General features: G+C 42.0%; 1 protein-coding gene across 1 annotated transcript; it reads right to left on the bottom strand.

The window, feature by feature from the left end:
- Window positions 1–10,611: 10,611 nt before the first annotated feature.
- Window positions 10,612–18,547, bottom strand: LOC149290493 (uncharacterized). Its single transcript, XM_089489242.1, has 4 exons — window positions 18,529–18,547; window positions 18,072–18,235; window positions 17,103–17,223; window positions 10,612–14,443 (listed from the first exon to the last, which is right to left on the bottom strand). Exons 2-4 carry the CDS (start codon window positions 18,141–18,143, stop codon window positions 13,290–13,292), a joined length of 1,347 nt encoding a protein of 448 aa, XP_089345368.1. The 5' UTR covers window positions 18,144–18,235; window positions 18,529–18,547; the 3' UTR covers window positions 10,612–13,289.
- Window positions 18,548–19,784: the final 1,237 nt, after the last annotated feature.

Here is a 19,784-nt window from a genome sequence, read left to right as displayed (position 1 = left end):
CATAAGCACGCAGGGAGGCCAGCCCCAAATCCTCAGAGCCCGACAGAGGTTTTAAAAAGACAAAAAACTGAGAAACCTCCAGGTTCCCCCCCCCCGCTCAGAATATTTCCCCCCTTTTCCTAGTGCTGCCCTCGGTGTCGCTGCATCCGCGGACCCCAGATGTCCTTTAAACCCCAGCCCCCGGATATCATGGTGTATTGTGCATACACACAACAGAGATGGGTCACTTACACAACTCCAGAGATAAATATGTCTAGACACATTGCAATATGCTGGCGACAGAAGTCACTCTGTGACAATTCCGGAGACACTTGTATCCTCTGCTTTTGCGACTCGGTAACAGTTTGCAAACATGCAACCTGTGATAGTTAGTGCTATGCATTATGTCGATGTAATGTCTCCATTTCTGCTTTTTTGTACCCGTGCACAGAAAAAAAACCTCACACACGTGTGTGTATGCAGAGAATAGGATAAAATCCTTTTGTCAAAGACGGGGGAATGTCATACATGGGAGAGCAAAGAAAAAATTAGTACGCTCTAGGACTTTGGAGGACTAAAAGGGAAGGGCATTCTTTCAGCCAATCAGGAGACGGAGGAATGCGAGAACGGATTTGAGAACACATAAGAATATCGCACACACCTCTGTTGGAACGTTCTCATCCCGTTCCAGCTCTCTGGGAACACATTCATATCTGTACCCTCCTGGAACACATTTGGAACGCATTTAAGCGTTCTGAGAACCCGATTGGAACACATACTGTGCGGTATACTCAAATGCGTTCCGTTCTCATCACGTGATGAGAACGTTCTCAGAACGCAGTGCGATAATCTTCCTGAAGTCACAATAGCGCCATCTGAATACTTCAGGCAAGGTGCATCAGCCTGAAATCAAAATGGGGAGACTCAAGGCATGAGGGTAGGAGCATCAGCCTTAGGTCACAATGGGCCATTCTCAATCCTTCAGAGAAAGTGCTTCAGGCTGAAGTCACAATGGGCCAGTCTCAATCCTTCAGGTAAAGAGCACCAGCCTCAACTCATAATAGTCCTATCTAAATCTTTAAGGCAAGGAGCTTGAGTCTGAGATCACAATGGGCCAGTCTCAATCTTCAGGAAAGGAGCATCAGCCTGACGTCACAATAGTCCCATCTTAATCCTTCAGGTTTGGAGCATCAGACTGAAGTCACCATGGGCCAATCTCAATCTCTCAGGCAACGAGCATCAGCCTGAGGTAATGGGCCGGTCTCATTCCTTCAGGTACGGACCACCAGTCTGAAGTGACAACAGTCCCATCTAAATCCTTCAGGAAAGGAGGATAAGCCTGAGATCACAATAGGCCACTCTCAGTTATTCTGGTAAGATGCATGAGCCTGAAGTCACAATGGGCCAGTCTCAGTCCTTCAGGCAAGAAGCATCAGCCTGAGATCCCAATGGGACACTATCAATGCTTCAGGGAAGGAGCATCAGCCTGAGATCACAATGGGCCAGTCTCAAAATGGCCGCTGGACCACAAAATGGCTGCCAGAACACAAAATGGCCACCTCAACCTTAGCGCTTCACAGCTGGCAGTTTGAGGCCTTCAGGAAACCCACAATGGAGGATGTAAGGTCCCTAAAGTCAGAAATGACCCAAACAGGAATTCCCAACCTTAACAATACCTAAAGTTTTTCCTGATGCTCTAATATACAGACTTCCTGAGATATTCAGTATTCGCAAGCAAAGGAGGGCCAAGAGAGCCCTGGAGAGCCTTGCCTTCGGGTGGCTCTGGATCTCTGGTGCCCAACAAACTACAAATCCCAGGATTCCACAGGATGGAGCCAGGAGAGTTAAAACAGTTTTGAAGTGGAATATTTCTGCAGTGCAGATACAGCCTGAGCTGGTTGTAAAAGGGTTGAAGCACCCAAGTCTGGTTTTTGCCCTCTTAATAATGGTTTTACTTTCAAAAACTAAGCACTTTGTTTTTCTGTCACGTGGACTTTCGGCGTGTGTGTAACGCGCCCAAATTAATTTAATCTCACATAGGGAGGGGTGAACATGGGGCTAAATCTTGGGGTAACACCTTCCTCTCTTATTGCTGAGATTCAGTCTTGTCTGTCATTGTCCTTGTTTACAGAAGAACTTGTCAGTCATGAGAGAGTCCACACAAGAAAGAAGTCACATAAATGCCAGCACTGTGGGAAACATTTTGCTTACAAGTCAGTCCTTGTCAAGCATCTGAGAGTCCACACAGGAGAGAAGCCATACAAATGCCAGCATTGTGGGAAATGTTTTTCTTTGAAGTCAAACCTAGTGAAACATCAGAGAGTCCACATGGGAGAGAAGCCACACAAATGCCAGCATTGTGAGAAATGTTTTTCTACGAAGTCATATCTAGTGAGACATCAGAGAGTCCACACAGGAGAGAAGCCATTCAAATGCCAGCATTGTGGGAAATGTTTTTCTCGGAAGTCAAACCTAGTGACACATCAGAGAGTCCACACAGGAGAGAAGCCATACAAATGCCAGCATTGTGGGAAAGGTTTTTCTTCGAAGTCAGACCTAGTAAAACACCACAGAATCCACACAGGAGAGAAGCCATACAAATGCCAGCATTGTGGGAAATGTTTTTCTTTGAAGGGAGACTTAGTGAAACATCAGAGAGTCCACACAGGAGAGAAGCCACACAAATGCCAGCATTGTGGACAATGTTTTGCTCGGAAGTCAAACCTAGTAAGACATCAGAAAAGCCACATAGGAAAGAAGCCACAAAAATCCCAGAAATGAACTAACATTATTTTTGTGAAGAAGGAATACAAAGAATACATTTTTATTCCTGTGGTGATAAGAAAATGCCCTTGTGATTTGTGTGTTAGGTTTGTCTGTCCATATGTCTTTAGGTTTTAAAGTTATATTTTCTTAATTTTATCTTTTAATTGCTATTAGTGTAGATCATTGCTTTAGTTTATCAATTTGACTGGGGATTATGCGTTGTGGAATAGGTTAGCTAGATAGAGGGTGGGATTTGTTGCAGCTGGCTAGAATAGTTATTTGATTGATAGCCTTTGGAATGTGTGGGATGTTAGATGAAGAAAGTTGGGGGGGAGGTATTAACAGAAAGGGGACTAGTTTCTGGGAATGACAAATGTAGCCTTGTTATCTGTGGGCCATTGACTGTGGGAATTGGAGATGGGGGCTAGGTTTGGAAGAGGGTGGAGTTTTAGGTTTTGGGGTTTTAATGTATTATTTGGCTTGCGGTGGGCAGTTCTGACTTAAATGCTGAATTTCTGACTCTGGCCTGATTTAAATGGGCCTTTGCGCAGCCCCCATCACTTGCTAGGGGTTGGCCGAGAACGTAGCGTCCATACTGGCCTCACTCCTAGCATGTGATGGGGGCGTCAAAATGGCTGAGCCTTGTACACACAGGCACTGCCATTTTGACGCGATGGATGCGTAGCGTATGCACGTCCCGGCGCCTTTGTGACACCGCAAGTGTGCCATTGGCGCCTTGCGGCATCACAAAGGCACCACAAGAAGAACCTGCTTTTTGTGGGTTCTTTTTGTTCTGCGATGAAGCCGCGCAGTTTGTTCACTTTGGCTCCCTTGCGGAGCAAACTGGGGTGGTGGGAGACTGCCCTTTTTGGGCGGTCTGTATCCTGCCATTGTCTTCTTAATAAAGTTCTTTGTTATTTCAACAAAATGGATTCATTGATGCATATAAGTTTTGAATTTGCACAAAACTAACCCTTTCTTCTCTTCTCAGTCCTCAGCTCTATTTCCAGCCATATGAGCAGCAGAGGCAAACACACACACACACACACACACAGAGAGAGAGAGAGAGAGAGAGAGAGAGAGAGAGAGAGAGAGAGATCTGTATGTACAAAGCAGAGTCTTCACAGCCTTTCCCTCCTGAGTTCAGCTCCGCAGCTTGGGCTCCATTCTGGAAGGAAGGAAGGAAAAAGGAAGGAAGGGTGTAGTCCTTCCCTTCTTCCAAATGCCGACAATGGAATAAGCAGCAGCAGCTAGGGCTTTGCGATCCCTGCGCATGCTCAAGAGGGGCCTTTGGTGGCAAATGTGCATGTGCAGTCTCAACCCCTGAATCTGCCACCCTCACAGCCTGCTCTTAGGGAGGGAAGTGGGGAGAGCCCTCATTCATTCAGAATGGCTGGAGGATCTTCTGGGGGAGGGTGATGTAAGAAGGACGGAAACCCCAATCTCCTCCCCGCAAAGAAAGGCAGGGAGACTGCCTAGCCTTTTCTCTCTTCTCTCCCTTCCCTGCCCCCTCCTCTGCGGATTCCTTGGGGCCCAGGTATTTGGGGGGTTATTTTGAGAAAGGAGGAAAGGGGGGACCCTTGGAGAGAGGCGTGGCCATGGAGGGGAGGGGGATTCAAAGGTAAAAAGGACTTTGAGGAGCCCCCTCCCTCCTGGAAAGTGGGGCAGAGGAGAGACCCTCCCTTCTGATGACTCATTTGGGGAAGAGTTTTGTGCCAAATACAAAGCATTACACAGAATAGGGTTCAATAGCATTGGAAACAACATTTTTTGGGAGGGAGAGATGTTTTCTCTGGGGTTCTGGGGGAGGGGGCTCTGTCTGGGTGGGTGGAAAGAGCCAAAATCTAGGCCAAATCCAAGAGGAGGGAGATGGAGGGACCCCAAAGCCCCATCTGGGGAGACTGACACTTTCATGGCAACCTGGGAACTAGCCTTAAAGGCCCACAGGATCCAAATTAGGCATCCCCCACACATACATACCTTTCCCTTCACAACAACCCTGTGGAGGAGGGACCCTCAGCCCCAAAAAGAATGCCACCCTCCCGGTTTTGGGAACATGCTGAACAGGCCTTGGACCCCCTTGAAAGGATGTAGGTAAAAGGAGTAGAAGGAAGGAATAAAGGAGTGAAAATGCCAAGGGAAGAGAAGCATAAAGGGATGGCTTAAGTGGGGGGGGGGGGGGGAGAGATCTGGAACCTGATCCAGGCACCTTCGCCCCAGAACCCATCATTAGAGCCTGCCACAGATCACTGTGATGCTTTAAATGACTATTTCACAGATAATATCTCTCAGATAAGAGCTGACTTGGATGCCAGCATTATTGCAGAGGCTATAGGTGAGGTGTCCATGACTCTGTGAATAAGATCATACTGGATCCAATTGAATCTGTGAGTACCAAGGATGTGGACAAGCTCCTTAGAAGTGTAAAGAAGACAACTTGCCCCCTCGACCCTTGCCCTTCATGGCTGGTCCTCCAAGGAGGAGATGCACTTAGGACTCTCCTGAGCTATATCATAGACACATCTCTTAGGGAGGGCTATTTTCCATCTTGCTTAAAAGAAGTGGTGGTACGGCCGCTTCTGGAAAAGCCCTCTCTAGATCCCTTGGACATGAACAATTACAGACCGGTCCCCCATCTTCCATTTCTAAGCAAGGTGATTGAGAGGGCAGTTGCTCTTCAAGTCCAAGTGGTCTTGGATGAAACAGATTATCTGGACCCTTTTCAAATTGGTTTCAGGATAGGATACAGAGTCAAGATTGCTGTGGTCTCCTTAGATGATCTCCGCTTGAGCATCGACAGGGGAAGTATGACCCTGTTGGTGCTTTTGGACCTCTCAGTGGCTTTCGATACCGTCAACCATGGTATCCTTCTGGAAAGCCTGAGGGAATTGGGGATCAGGGGCACTGCGTTGCGGTGGATTTGGTCCTATCTCAGAAGCAGATTCCAGATGGTGATGCTTGGGGACAGTTGCTCCTCCAAAAGGGATCTTAAATTTGGCATCCTTCGTCGCATCATCCTGTCCCGAATGCTATTTAACATCTACATGAAACCGCCTGCTTATGACATCCAATATCTCTCCATGCCCCAGACTTCAGCGTCAACTAAGGAAGGCATCTCCCCTCTGAATGAATGTCTTGAGGGAGTAATGGGCAAGATGAGGAAATCAGATTGAAAGTGAATCCATTTAAGACAGAAGTACTTGTTGTTGGAGCCTCTAACCCAGGTATGGAGGTTTGTCTACCGCTCCTGGATGGGGTCACAGTTCCCCTAAAGGACTATGTTTGCGACTTCCGGTTGAGACGTCAAGGCAAACGGAAACAAGTAGCTTTGCTCTGTCTCCGAAGGTCCACCGCGGACTTGTTTAAGGCTCCAATCTATATCTACATCTATTGGAGCCAGAAAAGTCCCCGAATTGAGGGAGATTTGGGGCGAGGGCCTGTCGGGGTCCTCAGAGTCCTCTTTGCCCCCCTGTGTCGGGAAGCCGTCGCGGGAGAGGAAGAGGTCTCGACGAGAGTTGCAAGGCAGCCGACGCGGTGTGAGCCTAACCTTCAGGTACCAGCCTTGGCTACAACTTTTAATCATCAGAAGAAACCTTGTTTTGACCCACACAGGGTTTCATCGGACTTAGGTGGATTCGGATTGGATATAACAAAAAAAGGACTTTGGAAACTTGTCTATCTCTGGCTAATAGAAAAAGAAAGAGAAGAAGAGAATGAAGAGACAGCTGCGTTTTGTCTCTTTCTCACTTTGAATTTGACTTGGTTGGATCTTTCTCTTTTGGCGCTCTTGGCAGAGCCTTAAAAATAATGTTTAAAACGAAATAGCTTGGAGTGAGAAGTTTGAGTCTCCATGTATATCAGCTAAAAAGAAAAATTGGATTTAATAGATATACATTAATTGCGAGCTGTATATGTGTATTTCTTTAAGCGAAGGAAACTCGCTGGGAGCAGCTGTTGGAAAATAGCTAGCATTTATCTCAGCTGATAACGATCTGTTGAAAGACCTAAAGAGACTTTCTATTTCGCTGTGGGTATTTGGCTAATTACAGGCAGGTGTCGTTTTTTCTTTTGTTATTATAATTGATCACTGCCCTGAAATAACACCCCGAGGGAAGTCGCGGTTGGATCTGCTATTGATAGAATATAAATACAGACAAGAAGTTAAGAAAGAAAGCGGGGCGCCCTTGAATTTGACTTGATCTTGGACTATATTTCTGGCTCTGGCTTAAAAGTCTTTGTTATATCGAAAGTAAGATATAAATAACAACAAATGGAGACAAGGCAAACAAAAATCAGAAAGGATAATATGAGTTGGACACATTCAGGAAATAGAAGAGATTCTACGGACCTGCCCAATAAACAACAGGATTTAAATGTAATAATACTAGAGGAACTACGGGAGTTCAAAAAATCTTTTAAGGCGGAAATAAGAGATGAACAGAAAAGTTTAAGGGAAGAAATAAGATTGGACTTACAGACAGAAATACATGGCATAGGGAAGAAAATTGACAGCCTGAACAAGGAATTTAAGGAAATCAAGGAGGAAGTTTACTTGAATATAAGAAAGACGGAGGAATTGGAAAACAAGATCGAAGAGATAGTGAAAATACAAAATAAAGAAGAAAGAGCTCTATGGGCGCAGGAAAAGAAACAACGGGATAGAGCAATAAAAATAAGAGACCTCCCTGAAACGGAAGGAGAAAATTTGGAGGAAAAAATAATTCCAGCCCTAGCCAATTTTCTGGACTCCCCGGAAGATCTGATCAATGTTCAAATTGATAAATTGTTTAGAATATTTTCCAAAGTAGCCCAAGAAAAAGGACTGCCGCGTGACATAGCGGTAAGTTTTAATAACTCGAGGATCAGAGAGAGAATTATTCAAAAAAACTTTAAGGAAGGCCTGACTATTGACAATGTGGAGGTGGAAATTTACAGAGACTTGCCCTTATCTATACTGAAACAAAGACAACAATATAGGTTCCTTACCGCGCTACTACAAAGAAAGAATATTAGTTATAGATGGGGAAATATAGAAGGCGTGGTCTTTATGTTTAAAGAAAGAAGATTCAAAATCAACTCACTGGAGAAAGCAAAGGAATTTTATAAGAGATTGCTGCAGAGTGAAGAAAAGGAAAAAGGGGAAACTCGAAACTCGCCTTCGAGTGAGACAAGAGAAACTTCTACATTTGGAAAAGGGAGAGTTTCATTAGAAGGAAGAAGCGAAGTGGTTACAGAGACTCGGAGCGAAGATAATTTGCCAACGGATAAAGATCTATTGTTGGGGACGTTGGAAATTGAATAAGAAGATTTGGTGAAAGCTGAATCAACCTGTTATAGGTTTGATTTCCCTTTTCTCCTCTCTTATTTACTATAACAATAATAATGTTAACTGTAGCGTCTTGGAATGTGGGGGGGATAAATAAGGATAGGAAGAGGAAGCAGATCTTTCATCTTCTGGAAAAAAGGAAGTATGATGTGATATGCATACAGGAAACTAAGATTAGGAAGGGTGATATAAAGTACCTTAGGAACCCGAAGTTGGGAAAGTTTTTTGTAACTGCATCAGAAAAGAGAAAAAGGGGATGTGTAACGTTTGTTAACAAAAAATGGGGGGCGAAAGAGGTGAAGTCAGACTCTGAAGGTAGATTTGTGATAGTGGAAATTAACACAGGAAATGAGTTATTTGTAATAGTCAATGTGTACGGTCCTTTGGAACGGAAAGAAAGTTTCTTTATGCAACTCAATGAGGACTTAATGGAATATGATAAAGGGAAATTAATAATTGTGGGTGACTTTAACGGAGTACTGAAAGTGAAAAGGGATAGGAAATCCGAAAAAAAGCTAAAAGACTCCCAGGGGAAACTACCCAAAAGTTGTTTTGATTTAATGAGAGAACATGACCTAGATGATGTTTGGACATATAAATATGATAACAAACCGGGCTTTACTTTCTATTCTGAGGTTCACAAATCTTGGTCTAGAATAGACCTTTGCTTAGCCTCAAAACCACTATTAGTTAATATAAGAAACATGGAGATTGATGCGAAAGCTCTCTCAGATCACTGTTTGATTGAAGTAAAGATAAATCTAGACAGTAAAAAGGGAAATAGTTGGAGACTACAGGAAGAGATGTTGGAGGATGAGAACTTAGTTAAATTTATGAAAAAAGAAATTATGACCTACTTTAAAATAAATGAGGGCAAGGAAGTTAAGACTAGTATTGTGTGGGATGCTAGCAAGGTGGTCATTAGAGGCTTATTGATTAAAAAACAGTGGGAAATGAAAAAAGCTCAAAAAGATAAGGAAGGAAAACTTGTTGAAGAATTGACTAAAAAGGAAAAATTGTTGAAACAATACCTAACAAATGAGAAACTGTTACATGAAGTTAAAATATTACAAAGACAATTTCAAAGCAGGATTAATGAAGAATTAGAAAAAGACCTTAAAAGGAATAGACTAATTTTTTTTGAAAATAGTAATAAGGTGGGGAGATGGCTAGCTAGGAGAATTGAAGGGTTTCAAGAAAAGAAAAGAATAGTGAAAATAGTAGCACATGGAAAAACTGTCACCACCCAATCTGAAATTTTGAAAAAATTCCGAAATTACTTTGAATCAGTATATAATCAGGGAGAAGTAGTGGCTAATTTAGAAGAGAGGATCAATAAATATTTGGATTGTGGAGCACTAAATAAAATAACGCAAGAACATAGATCAATTTTGGAATCTAAAATTTCCAAACAAGAGATTCTTAATGCCATCAAACGATTAAAGGAAGGAAAAACCCCGGGAAATGACGGCTTTTCAACAAGACACTATAAGATTTTTAAAGGAGAATTGATAGATCCTCTATTTAAACTATTTAATTCGATTGAAAATGAGGGCATTCCTCAAACGTGGGAACAAGCCATGATTACACTTATCCTAAAAACGGATAGGGACAGCACCTGTATGTCTAATTATAGACCTATTAGTCTCCTGAATGTAGATTACAAAATCTTTACTTTGATTTGGGCCTCAAGACTAAAAGATATTTTGAATGAAATAATTGGAAAGGAACAGAATGGGTTTCTACCCGGGAGACAAATAAGGAATAATATTAGAATGATTTTAAACAGCTTAGAGTACTATCATGTGAATAATGACAAACAATGTGCTTTGATTGGACTGGATATGGAAAAAGCGTTCGATAATTTAAGTTGGGAATTTTTATTTCAAGTATTAAAGAAAAGGGATATGGGAAATAAATTTATCAAATCAATGAGTCAAATTTATAAAAAACAAAAAGCTGCTGTAATAGTAAATAATGAAAAATCACAGGAGTTTGAGGTTAAAAAAGGAGTGAGACAAGGATGCCCGATTTCACCTTTACTTTTCATATGGGCAATTGATGTATTATTGGGAAAGATTAATGAAAATAGGAAGGTGAATGGTATTAGGATTAAAGACCAAGTAATTAAAGCAAAAGCGTTTGCAGATGATGTGGCGATAATCCTTGAAAACCCATTGCAGAGCTTAGAGCCACTAATAGGAGAATTGAAGCTGTTTGGGCAATTAGCAGGACTAAAGATAAATAAAGATAAAACAGTCATGATTACGAAAAATCTCTCTCCAGAAGAGGAAGAAAAGCTTGGCCAGAAATCGGGATTTAAGATAGTGAAACAAATGAAATATCTGGGCATTACTATTACTAAAGACAGTCTAAGACTGTTCGAAAATAACTACGGTGTAAAGTGGAAAGAGATTAAAGAAAACATAGTTAGATGGAATAACTTAAACCTTTCACTGCTAGGCAGAATTGCAGTAATTAAGATGGTTATTTTACCGAAATTAATGTTTTTATTTTTAAATCTCCCGATATCCATAAAACAAAGCCAATTTAAAGAGTGGGACAAAGAATTGAGCAAATTTATTTGGAAAGGAGCTAAACCCAGGATTAAAAGCTCTACTCTGAAAGATGCCAAAGAGAATGGGGGATACGCACTCCCTGATTTACAGACATACTATTGGGCGTGCAGCCTGATGTGGATCCAAAGCTGGGTGAAATTGGAGGAGAAAGAGATTTTAAACCTAGAGAATATCCAGCTAAGGTATGGTTGGCATGCGTTCTTATGCTACGAGCAATTGGGGAAGAATAAGGATTTTAACAACCACCCGATTAGGAAGTCACTATTATTGACCTGGGGTAAAATAAAAAAGATGTTTTATTTTAGAATTCCGTTATGGACATCCACACAGGAAGCCTTTTTTGGAAGGTGGTTTTGGATAGATAAGGACAACTGGGTAACATATAGAGATTGTATAGGAAAAAATCCACAAGGAAATTGGGCTGTTAAAACAAGAGAGGAGCTAAAAGATGGAGGGAAAAATTTGAGTTGGTTTAATTATTATCAGATTCAAAATAAGTTCAAAGAAGTTATTAAAATGGGAGGAATTGAAGATAAGATGAACGAATTGGATGTATTATTTTGGCAATCAGATAAAGGGAAAGTATCAAAGTTTTATAAACTGCTACGAAGTCGTATTCTAGAACAAGAAACGGTTAAGGAATATATGCCAAAATGGGCCCAAGATCTGGATAATACGATTAATATGAATGAATGGCAAAATGCATGGCAGAAGACGAATAGCTTTACTATAGCACAGGAACCTAAGGAGAACCTATTAAAAATTATGAATAGGTGGTACTATACACCATGGAGGATAAAAAAAATGTTTAATTTAAAATATGGGAATTGCTGGAGGTGTAATAGCGAAGTGGGCAATCTGGTTCATATTTGGTGGAAATGTAAAGCTATTCAAGGTTTCTGGAGAGAAATCCACAAATTGATTCAGGAAATACTAAAAATAAAATTTCCATTTGACCCAAAAATCTTTCTTTTAAATATGACATCAGTACTAGAATCTGAGGATGAAAGAGCTTGTTGGAGGATAGTACTTTATATGGTCACTGCAGCAAGGGTTGAAATTGCCAAGCTATGGAAATCAAATAAAATTCCAACCGAAGAGGCTTGGCTGATAAAGGTTAATGATTATAGAATTTTAGACATGCTCTCCTGCAATGTAAAGAATTTCAGTAGGAAAAGATCAAAAGAAGACTGGAAGAATGTAACAACTTTCTTGAAGAAAAAGTGGAACTTGGGGATAGAACTTGGGGAAATGTAAAGGATAGAATAAAAGGCAGATAAATAATGTGCTGCATAATAACATGAATGTGATATAAGCTTAAAAGCTGTTATAATGATTTTTTTATTTGTTCCTTCAATTAAAATTTCCTTCTTTATATACCCACCTTGATATAGCTAACCATATCTCCAGGAAGAAACAAGCTTTGAAATGATGCAAAGTGAGAAGAATACAAGGCTAAAGGGAAAAACGAGAAAGCTAAGAGTAGCAACCAGAGGGACTAATTTGTATTATAAAGGGTTGTATACAATTTTGAGTTTGTACGATTTTAAAGTTAAAGTTGTTCCAGGAATATATGAATTTTTTTTATTCTTAAAAGCTGTTAAGATTATTATAAGGTATGAGACGGGAACAAACGTACAAAAGATGAGCGACTAGGACTATTGTGTTATATACCAAACGATTTGACAAAGTGGAAGCGGGATTGTTTTCTCTTTTAATATAGTTATTTTCCAATACCTGAAATAGAAGGAAGTAGATATCCAAAGAAGGGTCGCATGAAGATTTGAAGATACAGAAGAAATACAAGAAGAATTGGCTATCTTAATTTGTTATTTGTAATAGAGACTTTGTGACTGTGATTTGAATTTATGGCTATTTTAATTGAAAATTAATAAAGATTAAAATTAAATAGAAATAAATCTTTTCTTATTATATTATGCTGGCATCCAAGTCGGCTCATATCTCGTGAGTGTGTTTGCCTTTGCTGTTCTTATGGCTGGGAATGGAGCTGAGGACTGAGGACAGAAGAAAGTGTCAGTTTTGTGCAAATTCACAACTTCTGTCCATCAAAGAGTCCAGTGTGTTGAAATAGCAAAGAACTTTATTGAAAACACATAGTCAGAAAATCAGTATTTAAGCCAGAACTGCCCTCCCAAAGCCAAAGAATATATTGAAACCCCAAAACCTAAAACTCCACCTTCTACCAAACCTAGCCCTTACCTATTCCCACCATCCACCCCCCCACTATTAACCAGCTCCACTTTGCCATCCTTCTCACACGCACAATCTTTCCCTGCCCCAGACATTCAAAGAAGCTAGCTCCCTTTCTCTTAAAGTCCCCAACTTTCTTCAGCCAACATCCCACAAATTCTGAATGTTATTATTGCTATTCTAGCTAGCTGCAACAAATCCCACCCCCCATCTAACTAACCTAAAGCACGGCCCACAATCCCCAGCCAAATTTATAACCCAAATCAATTATCTATACTAGTAGCAACCTAAACCTAACAAAACATAACTTTAAAAAATAAACAGACATATGGACAGAAAAACTGTACAAATAAATTCATAAGGGCTTTTTAGCACCGCTGGATTGAAAAAATATTTTTGTATTCCATCGTTACAAAAATAATGTTCATTCACTTCTTGGATTTGTGTGGCTTCTCTCCTGTGTGGACTCTCTGGTGACTGAATAGGCCTGACCTCCAAGAAAAGCATTTTCCACACTGCTGGCATTTGTATGGCTTCTCTCCTGTGTGGACTCTCTGATGTCTCACTAAGACTGCCTTCAAAGAAAAACATTTCCCACAATGCTGGCATTTGTATGGCTTCTCTCCTGTGTGGACTCTCTGATGTTTCACTAGGTATGACTTTGAAGAAAAACATTTCCCACAATGCTGGCATTTGTATGGCTTCTCTCCTGTGTGGACTCTCTGATGTTTCACTAGGTATGACTTTGAAGAAAAACATTTCCCACAATGCTGGCATTTGTATGGCTTCTCTCCTGTGTGGATTCTCTGGTGTCTCAATAAGTCTCCCTTCAAAGAAAAACATTTTCCACAATGCCGGCATTTGTATGGCTTCTCTCCTGTGTGGATTCTCTGGTGTGTCAATAGGTTTGACTTCGAATAAAAACATTTCCCACAATGCTGGCATTTGTATGGCTTCTCTCCTGTGTGGATTCTCTGGTGTTTCAATAGGTTTGACTGCCGAGAAAAACATTTCCCACAATGCTGGCATTTGTATGGCTTCTCTCCTGTGTGGATTCTCTGGTGTGTCAATAGGTTTGACTGCTGAGAAAAACAGTTCCCACAATGCCGGCATTTGTATGGCTTCTCTCCTGTGTGGATTCTCTGGTGTGTCAATAGGTTTGACTGCCAAGAAAAACATTTCCAACAATGCTGGCATTTGTATGGCTTCTCTCCTGTGTGGATTCTCTGATGTCTCACTAGTTTTGACTTTAAATAAAAACATTTCCCACAATGCTGGCATTTGTATGGCTTCTCTCCTGTGTGGATTCTCTGGTGTGTCACTAAGTTTGACCTCCGAGAATAACAGTTCCCACAATGCTGGCATTTGTGTGGCTTCTCTCCTATGTGGACTCTCTGATGTCTTACTAGGTGTGACTTCACACAAAAACATTTCCCACAATGCTGGCATTTGTATGGCTTCTCTCCTGTGTGGACTCTCTGATGTCTCACTAAGTCTCCCTTCAAATAAAAACATTTCCCACAATGCGGGCATTTGTGTGGCTTCTCTGATGTGTGGACTCTCTCATGACTGACAAGTTCTTCTGTGAAGAAGGAAAATAATACTGAATATCAGAGTTAAGAGGGGAAAGTGTTAGCCCAAGATTTAGCCCTACGTTCACACCTCCCTATTTGATATTAAATTAATAAAGCCTTTAAGAAAGCACTCGAGATGGACCTCTTCCGGCAGGCCTTTCCAACCTAGTTACCCTCCCCAGATATAGAGATATTTGTTCCCTCATCTGTCTACTCTTCCCTGCCTATGTTTCTACCTTTTTTTAAAATGTCTTTAATGTTTTTACTGTTTTTATAGTATTACTGTTTAATCCTGTTTTAATACTGGGAATGGGGGGGGGGGGTAGGTCAAGGTATTTTTTTTAACTCTATTGTACTTTGATCTATTTTATTGTTGTAACCCACCGGGATTCTTCATGATTGGGCGGGCTAGAAATAAATCTTTATTATTATTATTATTATTATTATTATTATTATTATTATTATATTGCTGTTGCCCCAATATTTCCTTTGAGCTAAGTATGAAATTCCCCTGAAAGCACAGCACTTGGGAGTGTCCTCCCCAGACTCCAGCATTTCGGGTAACAAAGGGCCTCTGGAATAAACCATGGAGCTAAGAAAGCTCAGGTTGGAAAAGAAACATTAGACAAAAAGGAATTTTTCTGTCGCCCTTTCCTCTCTTCATAGACATCGCTCATAATTTCTAAATGGAACCCCTTAATATGTTTGAAAACAAGGACCTGAGCTGGTTCTCACCAGTTCTTAAAATCTGTGAGGTTGGTGGCTGCCTCCCAATCCCCAAGGCCCCTCTCCTGGCCCTTCCCAGGGGTCCCTTCCTCTCTGCACAGAGCTAGGCAATCCTGGCTTTGCTCCTGCCTTCCCCTCCTGGCTCCCAGAGGCCTGATCCCCTTCCCTTTCTCCCTCTGCTCTCCAACCTTCCTTCTTGCCCATCTGCACCACTTCAGCATCTCATTTTCAGCCTCTCTTGCCTACCTTTCTATTTTTCACTTTCCCTTCATCTCTCTATTACAGACACAAACCCACAGAGTGTGATGCATAGAAGGGATCATAGAGTCATAGAGTTGGAAGAAACTGCAAGGGCCATCCAGTCCAACTGCCTGCCATGCAGCAACTCTCAATCAAAGCATCCCCAACAGACGGCCATCCAGCCGCTGCTTGAAGACCTCCAAGGAAGGAGACTCCACTACACTCCGAGGAAGGAGTGTTTTCCACTGTCGAACAGCCCTTACTGTCAGGAAGTTCTTTCGAATGTTGAGGTGGAATCTCTTTTCCTGTGGCTTGCATCCACTGCTCCGGGTCCTAGTCTCTGGAGCAGCTAAAAACAAGTCAGCTCCCTGCTCAGGATGACATCCCTTTTAGGCCCATTTGTTGAGAAAGGCAGGATAATCAATATACAAATAAATCATTGGCAAAGGCAGAGCAAGGGGGCTGGGACCTGGACTCCAATTTTGGTGAGGGTGAAGTGCCAGGGAGCAGCCTTAAAACAGCCTTAAAACATCTATAAGACAGGTATGGACTACTGATGGGGTTTGGAAGAGATCTCAGGGGCAACCCCAGATTGTATTGATGGAGGCGGGGGGGATGAAATAATATTTTGCCCCTCAACATCCCTCAGCATCCCTTTGGGGAAGTGGAGGCCATTTTGCCACTGTTGGGCCCTCTCTGAGCCATTAAAAGGATGGAAGAGGGGCCAAAAGAGGTAGGAAACCCGCTTAAGGATGTGCTGAGTACCATGTGGGTGTGAAAAGCATTAATCTCCATGGCTTCTTTCCACAAAATCCTAGAATTGGCAGTTTAGGATGGGGTATTTAGACTCCTTAGAAACTTGAGAGCAATAGTGCTTCACTGAACTACAGATTCAAATATTCTACAGGATGTTGCTATCACAATTAAATTAGGCTTGAAAGGGATCTAGGACTCCTAGCAGACCGCAAGTTGAACATGGGCCAACAGTGTGATGAGGCAGCTACAAAGGCCAATGTGATTCTAGGCTGCATCAATGCAAGAATAGTTTCTAGATCAAGAGAAGTAATAGTGCCACTGTATTCTGCTTTGGTCAGGCTTCACTTGGAATAATCCTGTGTCCAGTTCTGGGCCCCACAATTCAAAAAGGATGTTGACAAATTGGACCATGTCCAAAAGAGGGTAACCAAAGTGGTGAAGGGTTTGGAAACCATCAAGCTCTATGAGGAGAAGCTTAGAGAGCTGGTTATGTTTGGCCTGGAGAAAAGAAGATAAAGAGTGGATATGATATCCATGTTTAAATATTTGAAAGGTTGTCAGGTTGCGCAAGGAGCAGGCTTGCTTTTTGCTGATACAGAGAAAAGGAGACACCACAATGGATGCAAGCCACAGGGAAAGAGGGTCCACTTAAACATTAGGAGGAACTTTGTGACAGTAAGAGCACTTTCACAGTGGAATATATTCCCTTAGAGTTTGGAGGAGTCCTCTTCTTTGGAGGTCTTTAAAGAGAGGCTGGATGGCCATCTCTTGGGGATGATTTGAATGTGTATTCCTGCATGGCAGAAGGGGGTTCAACTGGATGGCCCTTGTGGTCTATTCCAACTCTATGACTCTATAATTCTAGTGGAACCATAGCAACATGATAATATAGTATGAAAGAGCCCTCAGTCTTTATAGAAAGAGCAATGGATTCAGGTTCCTTACCTACAGAAGCCACATTCTCATAATTGTTCATCATTACATAGTTGTAGAAAAGTTTCTGTTTCTTCGTCAACAGATTCCATTCATCTTGGGAGAAATATATGGCCACATCTGCAAATGTCACCTGAAATGGAAAATAGCCCTCATCCAGAGAGTGACTAAGCAAAAGGGGAGGAAAGCACATGGTTCATCCCAAATATTATTTCATCACTTCACAATTCAGTCCAGGAAGTAAACTTTAAATTCTTTTAGCAAGCAAAAACTACTGCCTTTGAGATCAGATTGTCTTGAATCCTTTCAATATAATATACAATATAATAAAAATATATAATTTAGGCCATGGCTGGGATATTGAGGATGGATTAGGATATTGACTATCCAAACACATAGAGTACATTTAGCCACAAAAGAATATGGTGCATTTAGCCATTTCTTGCCAAATTTCAGAGGCAAATGTCATTCTTAAAAGCAGTTCTGGGGAGCACTCTGGACTTGAGGGCCACTGGGCCCACCCCCAATTTAGATCCAGAGATGGTCTCCCATATCCCCAACATTTTACAGACAGGAAAAGCAAGGCACATGTGGACAAGCAACACCAGAAGGTGGTGAGGATGGCCAAAGTTGTTTATGAGGAAGATCACACAAACTAGGAAGGGCACAGCAGTTTGCTTTTGCCTCACCCTCCTGGCAAGGGAAGACTCTGGCAACCTATCTCCTCTCCTCTTCCCCCTTTTGAGTTGATGGGGTGCAAACTCCTTGGAAGTCATTTTTCAGCAACCCAAGAGAGCTCAGGAGAAGGGGGAAAGTGGGAGGAGAGAGAAACCTACACTTTTGAAAACCCCTGAAAAAGTGGGGAGACAGAGGATTAACCAGGACTTTCTCTGCCAAACTGGGACAATATGTTCTCCACTTGCTTTCATGAGTTGGCCCAGCAATGACACAAATGAAACTAATATCAGAATGGCCACTCACCAAAGAGTTGTACTTCGCCAGCCTCTTTCTCTTGGAGCCCAACTCCCTCCGCTTGGCCTCTGTGTTGGCCATTAGGTGGGAAGGGGTCCTGGTGGCCCTGCACTTGGGTCTCTTCCAGTAAAATATGCCCCAAAGCTGTATACAAGGGGACCGAGATGACGTTCCTGAGAAAAGAGACTAGGGTTAGGCTTGGTTTGTCAAGAAATCCTGCATCACTCAAAGACACAGAGAACAGCATGCTGCTGGTGAGATACACAGGTGACATATGCCTCCTTTGGGCCAATGCAGAGGTGGGCATCCCCTTCCTCCCTCTTCAGCAAACAAAGTCCCATGGACCTAGCATAACTTCACTGCATCTCCCCTACACAACAGATACTCCATGTTAAAACGCTTTTGACGTTGCTATGTTGCGCAGCACGTGAGGCAACATGTTAATGTATGGCACCAGATTCTCCACCTTGACTGTAGTCAGTAGCTTGTGAGCTGAAGAAACACCTGTCGCTTTCTCAATGAGCAAAGAGACACTGTAATCTTCTCTCAGATGAGGCTTTTATTCCTATAAGAAGTTGCAATGTGTGCAACACTATATACATCGACACCATCCACACCAGTAACAACCCACTCTGAGGCACACACTGTCTGACTCTTCCTCAGTGACAGTTGAGAATGACAGTTGACAGTTGCATCAACATTCCAATGATGCACTGTTTAAATGCTGACACATAACTGCCACTAGAGCTGTCAATGACTTCCACAACAGCTCCATCTAGTGGCCACATGCATGTCATTTCCTCAGACCTGTTCACCATGGTCCTGACACTCCATGCCTTGTGAGAGTGGTGGGGGGTCAGGGGATGGGGAATTGGAGAGGACCCTGGCTATGTCCCTGTAGCTAGATGTGAAATGAGCGCATCATCTGCTGAAACCTCCTGACCTCCCCAGTGGCCCTCAGAGGAGAATGCCTTCCTTTGGCTTCTGGCTAGAGAAACACAGCTGGATGCTTCTCCAATGCCTCGCACCCAACACTCTCATCAGGCATGGAATGAACATGGAGCATGGCTTCCACAATTCCCATTTTGCATTTTGTATTCCTTCTAATTTCACATCTATTTTAAACCTCTCCCTCATTTGACGATGAAGATACCAGTGACAATCTAGGCCAGATTCTTTAGGTTCTTCTTGTGTTTTGATCTCTAGTTTTCCTTGCGATTCTTTCAGGACATCCTTGTATCTTAACCATTTAGTTTTCTGGATACCTTTCCTCCCGAAAAGAGCCTCATGCGGCAAACACCATAAAGGTATTTTTGGACATATTCTACACTTGTTTCCCCCAGATCTTCAATAGAGCTTTTCTTATGAAATGATTTGTGCTTTCTTTATGAACTTTCTCTTTACCGTAAATTAGGTATCCATGCCACCCAAATCTTAAATGTTCACCCTCCAGACATAACAACTGTTCATTCTCTAATACAAACCATTCTCTAATCCAAACTAAACAACAAGCAGCATAATAAAGTTTTAAGTTTGGTAAACCCAGCCCTCCTCTACTTTTGTCATCACAAGGTATTTTCGTCTTTATCCTGGCTCTTTTTTAATTCCAAATAAATTTTGAGATTTCCTTTTGCCATAGATTCAAGGGTTTTTCATTCTGGATGATGGGAATCGCTTGGAACATTAACAGTATTTCAGGAAGTAAACTTATTTGGATCAGTG

Source organism: Sceloporus occidentalis, unplaced genomic scaffold, assembly GCF_023333645.1.
Source record: "Sceloporus occidentalis isolate IW3139 unplaced genomic scaffold, rSceOcc1.0.p SCAF_39, whole genome shotgun sequence".
NCBI lineage: Eukaryota > Metazoa > Chordata > Lepidosauria > Squamata > Phrynosomatidae > Sceloporus > Sceloporus occidentalis.
The sequence above is the reverse complement of the archived record's forward strand: the minus strand, read 5'-3'. Positions and strand labels throughout refer to the sequence as shown.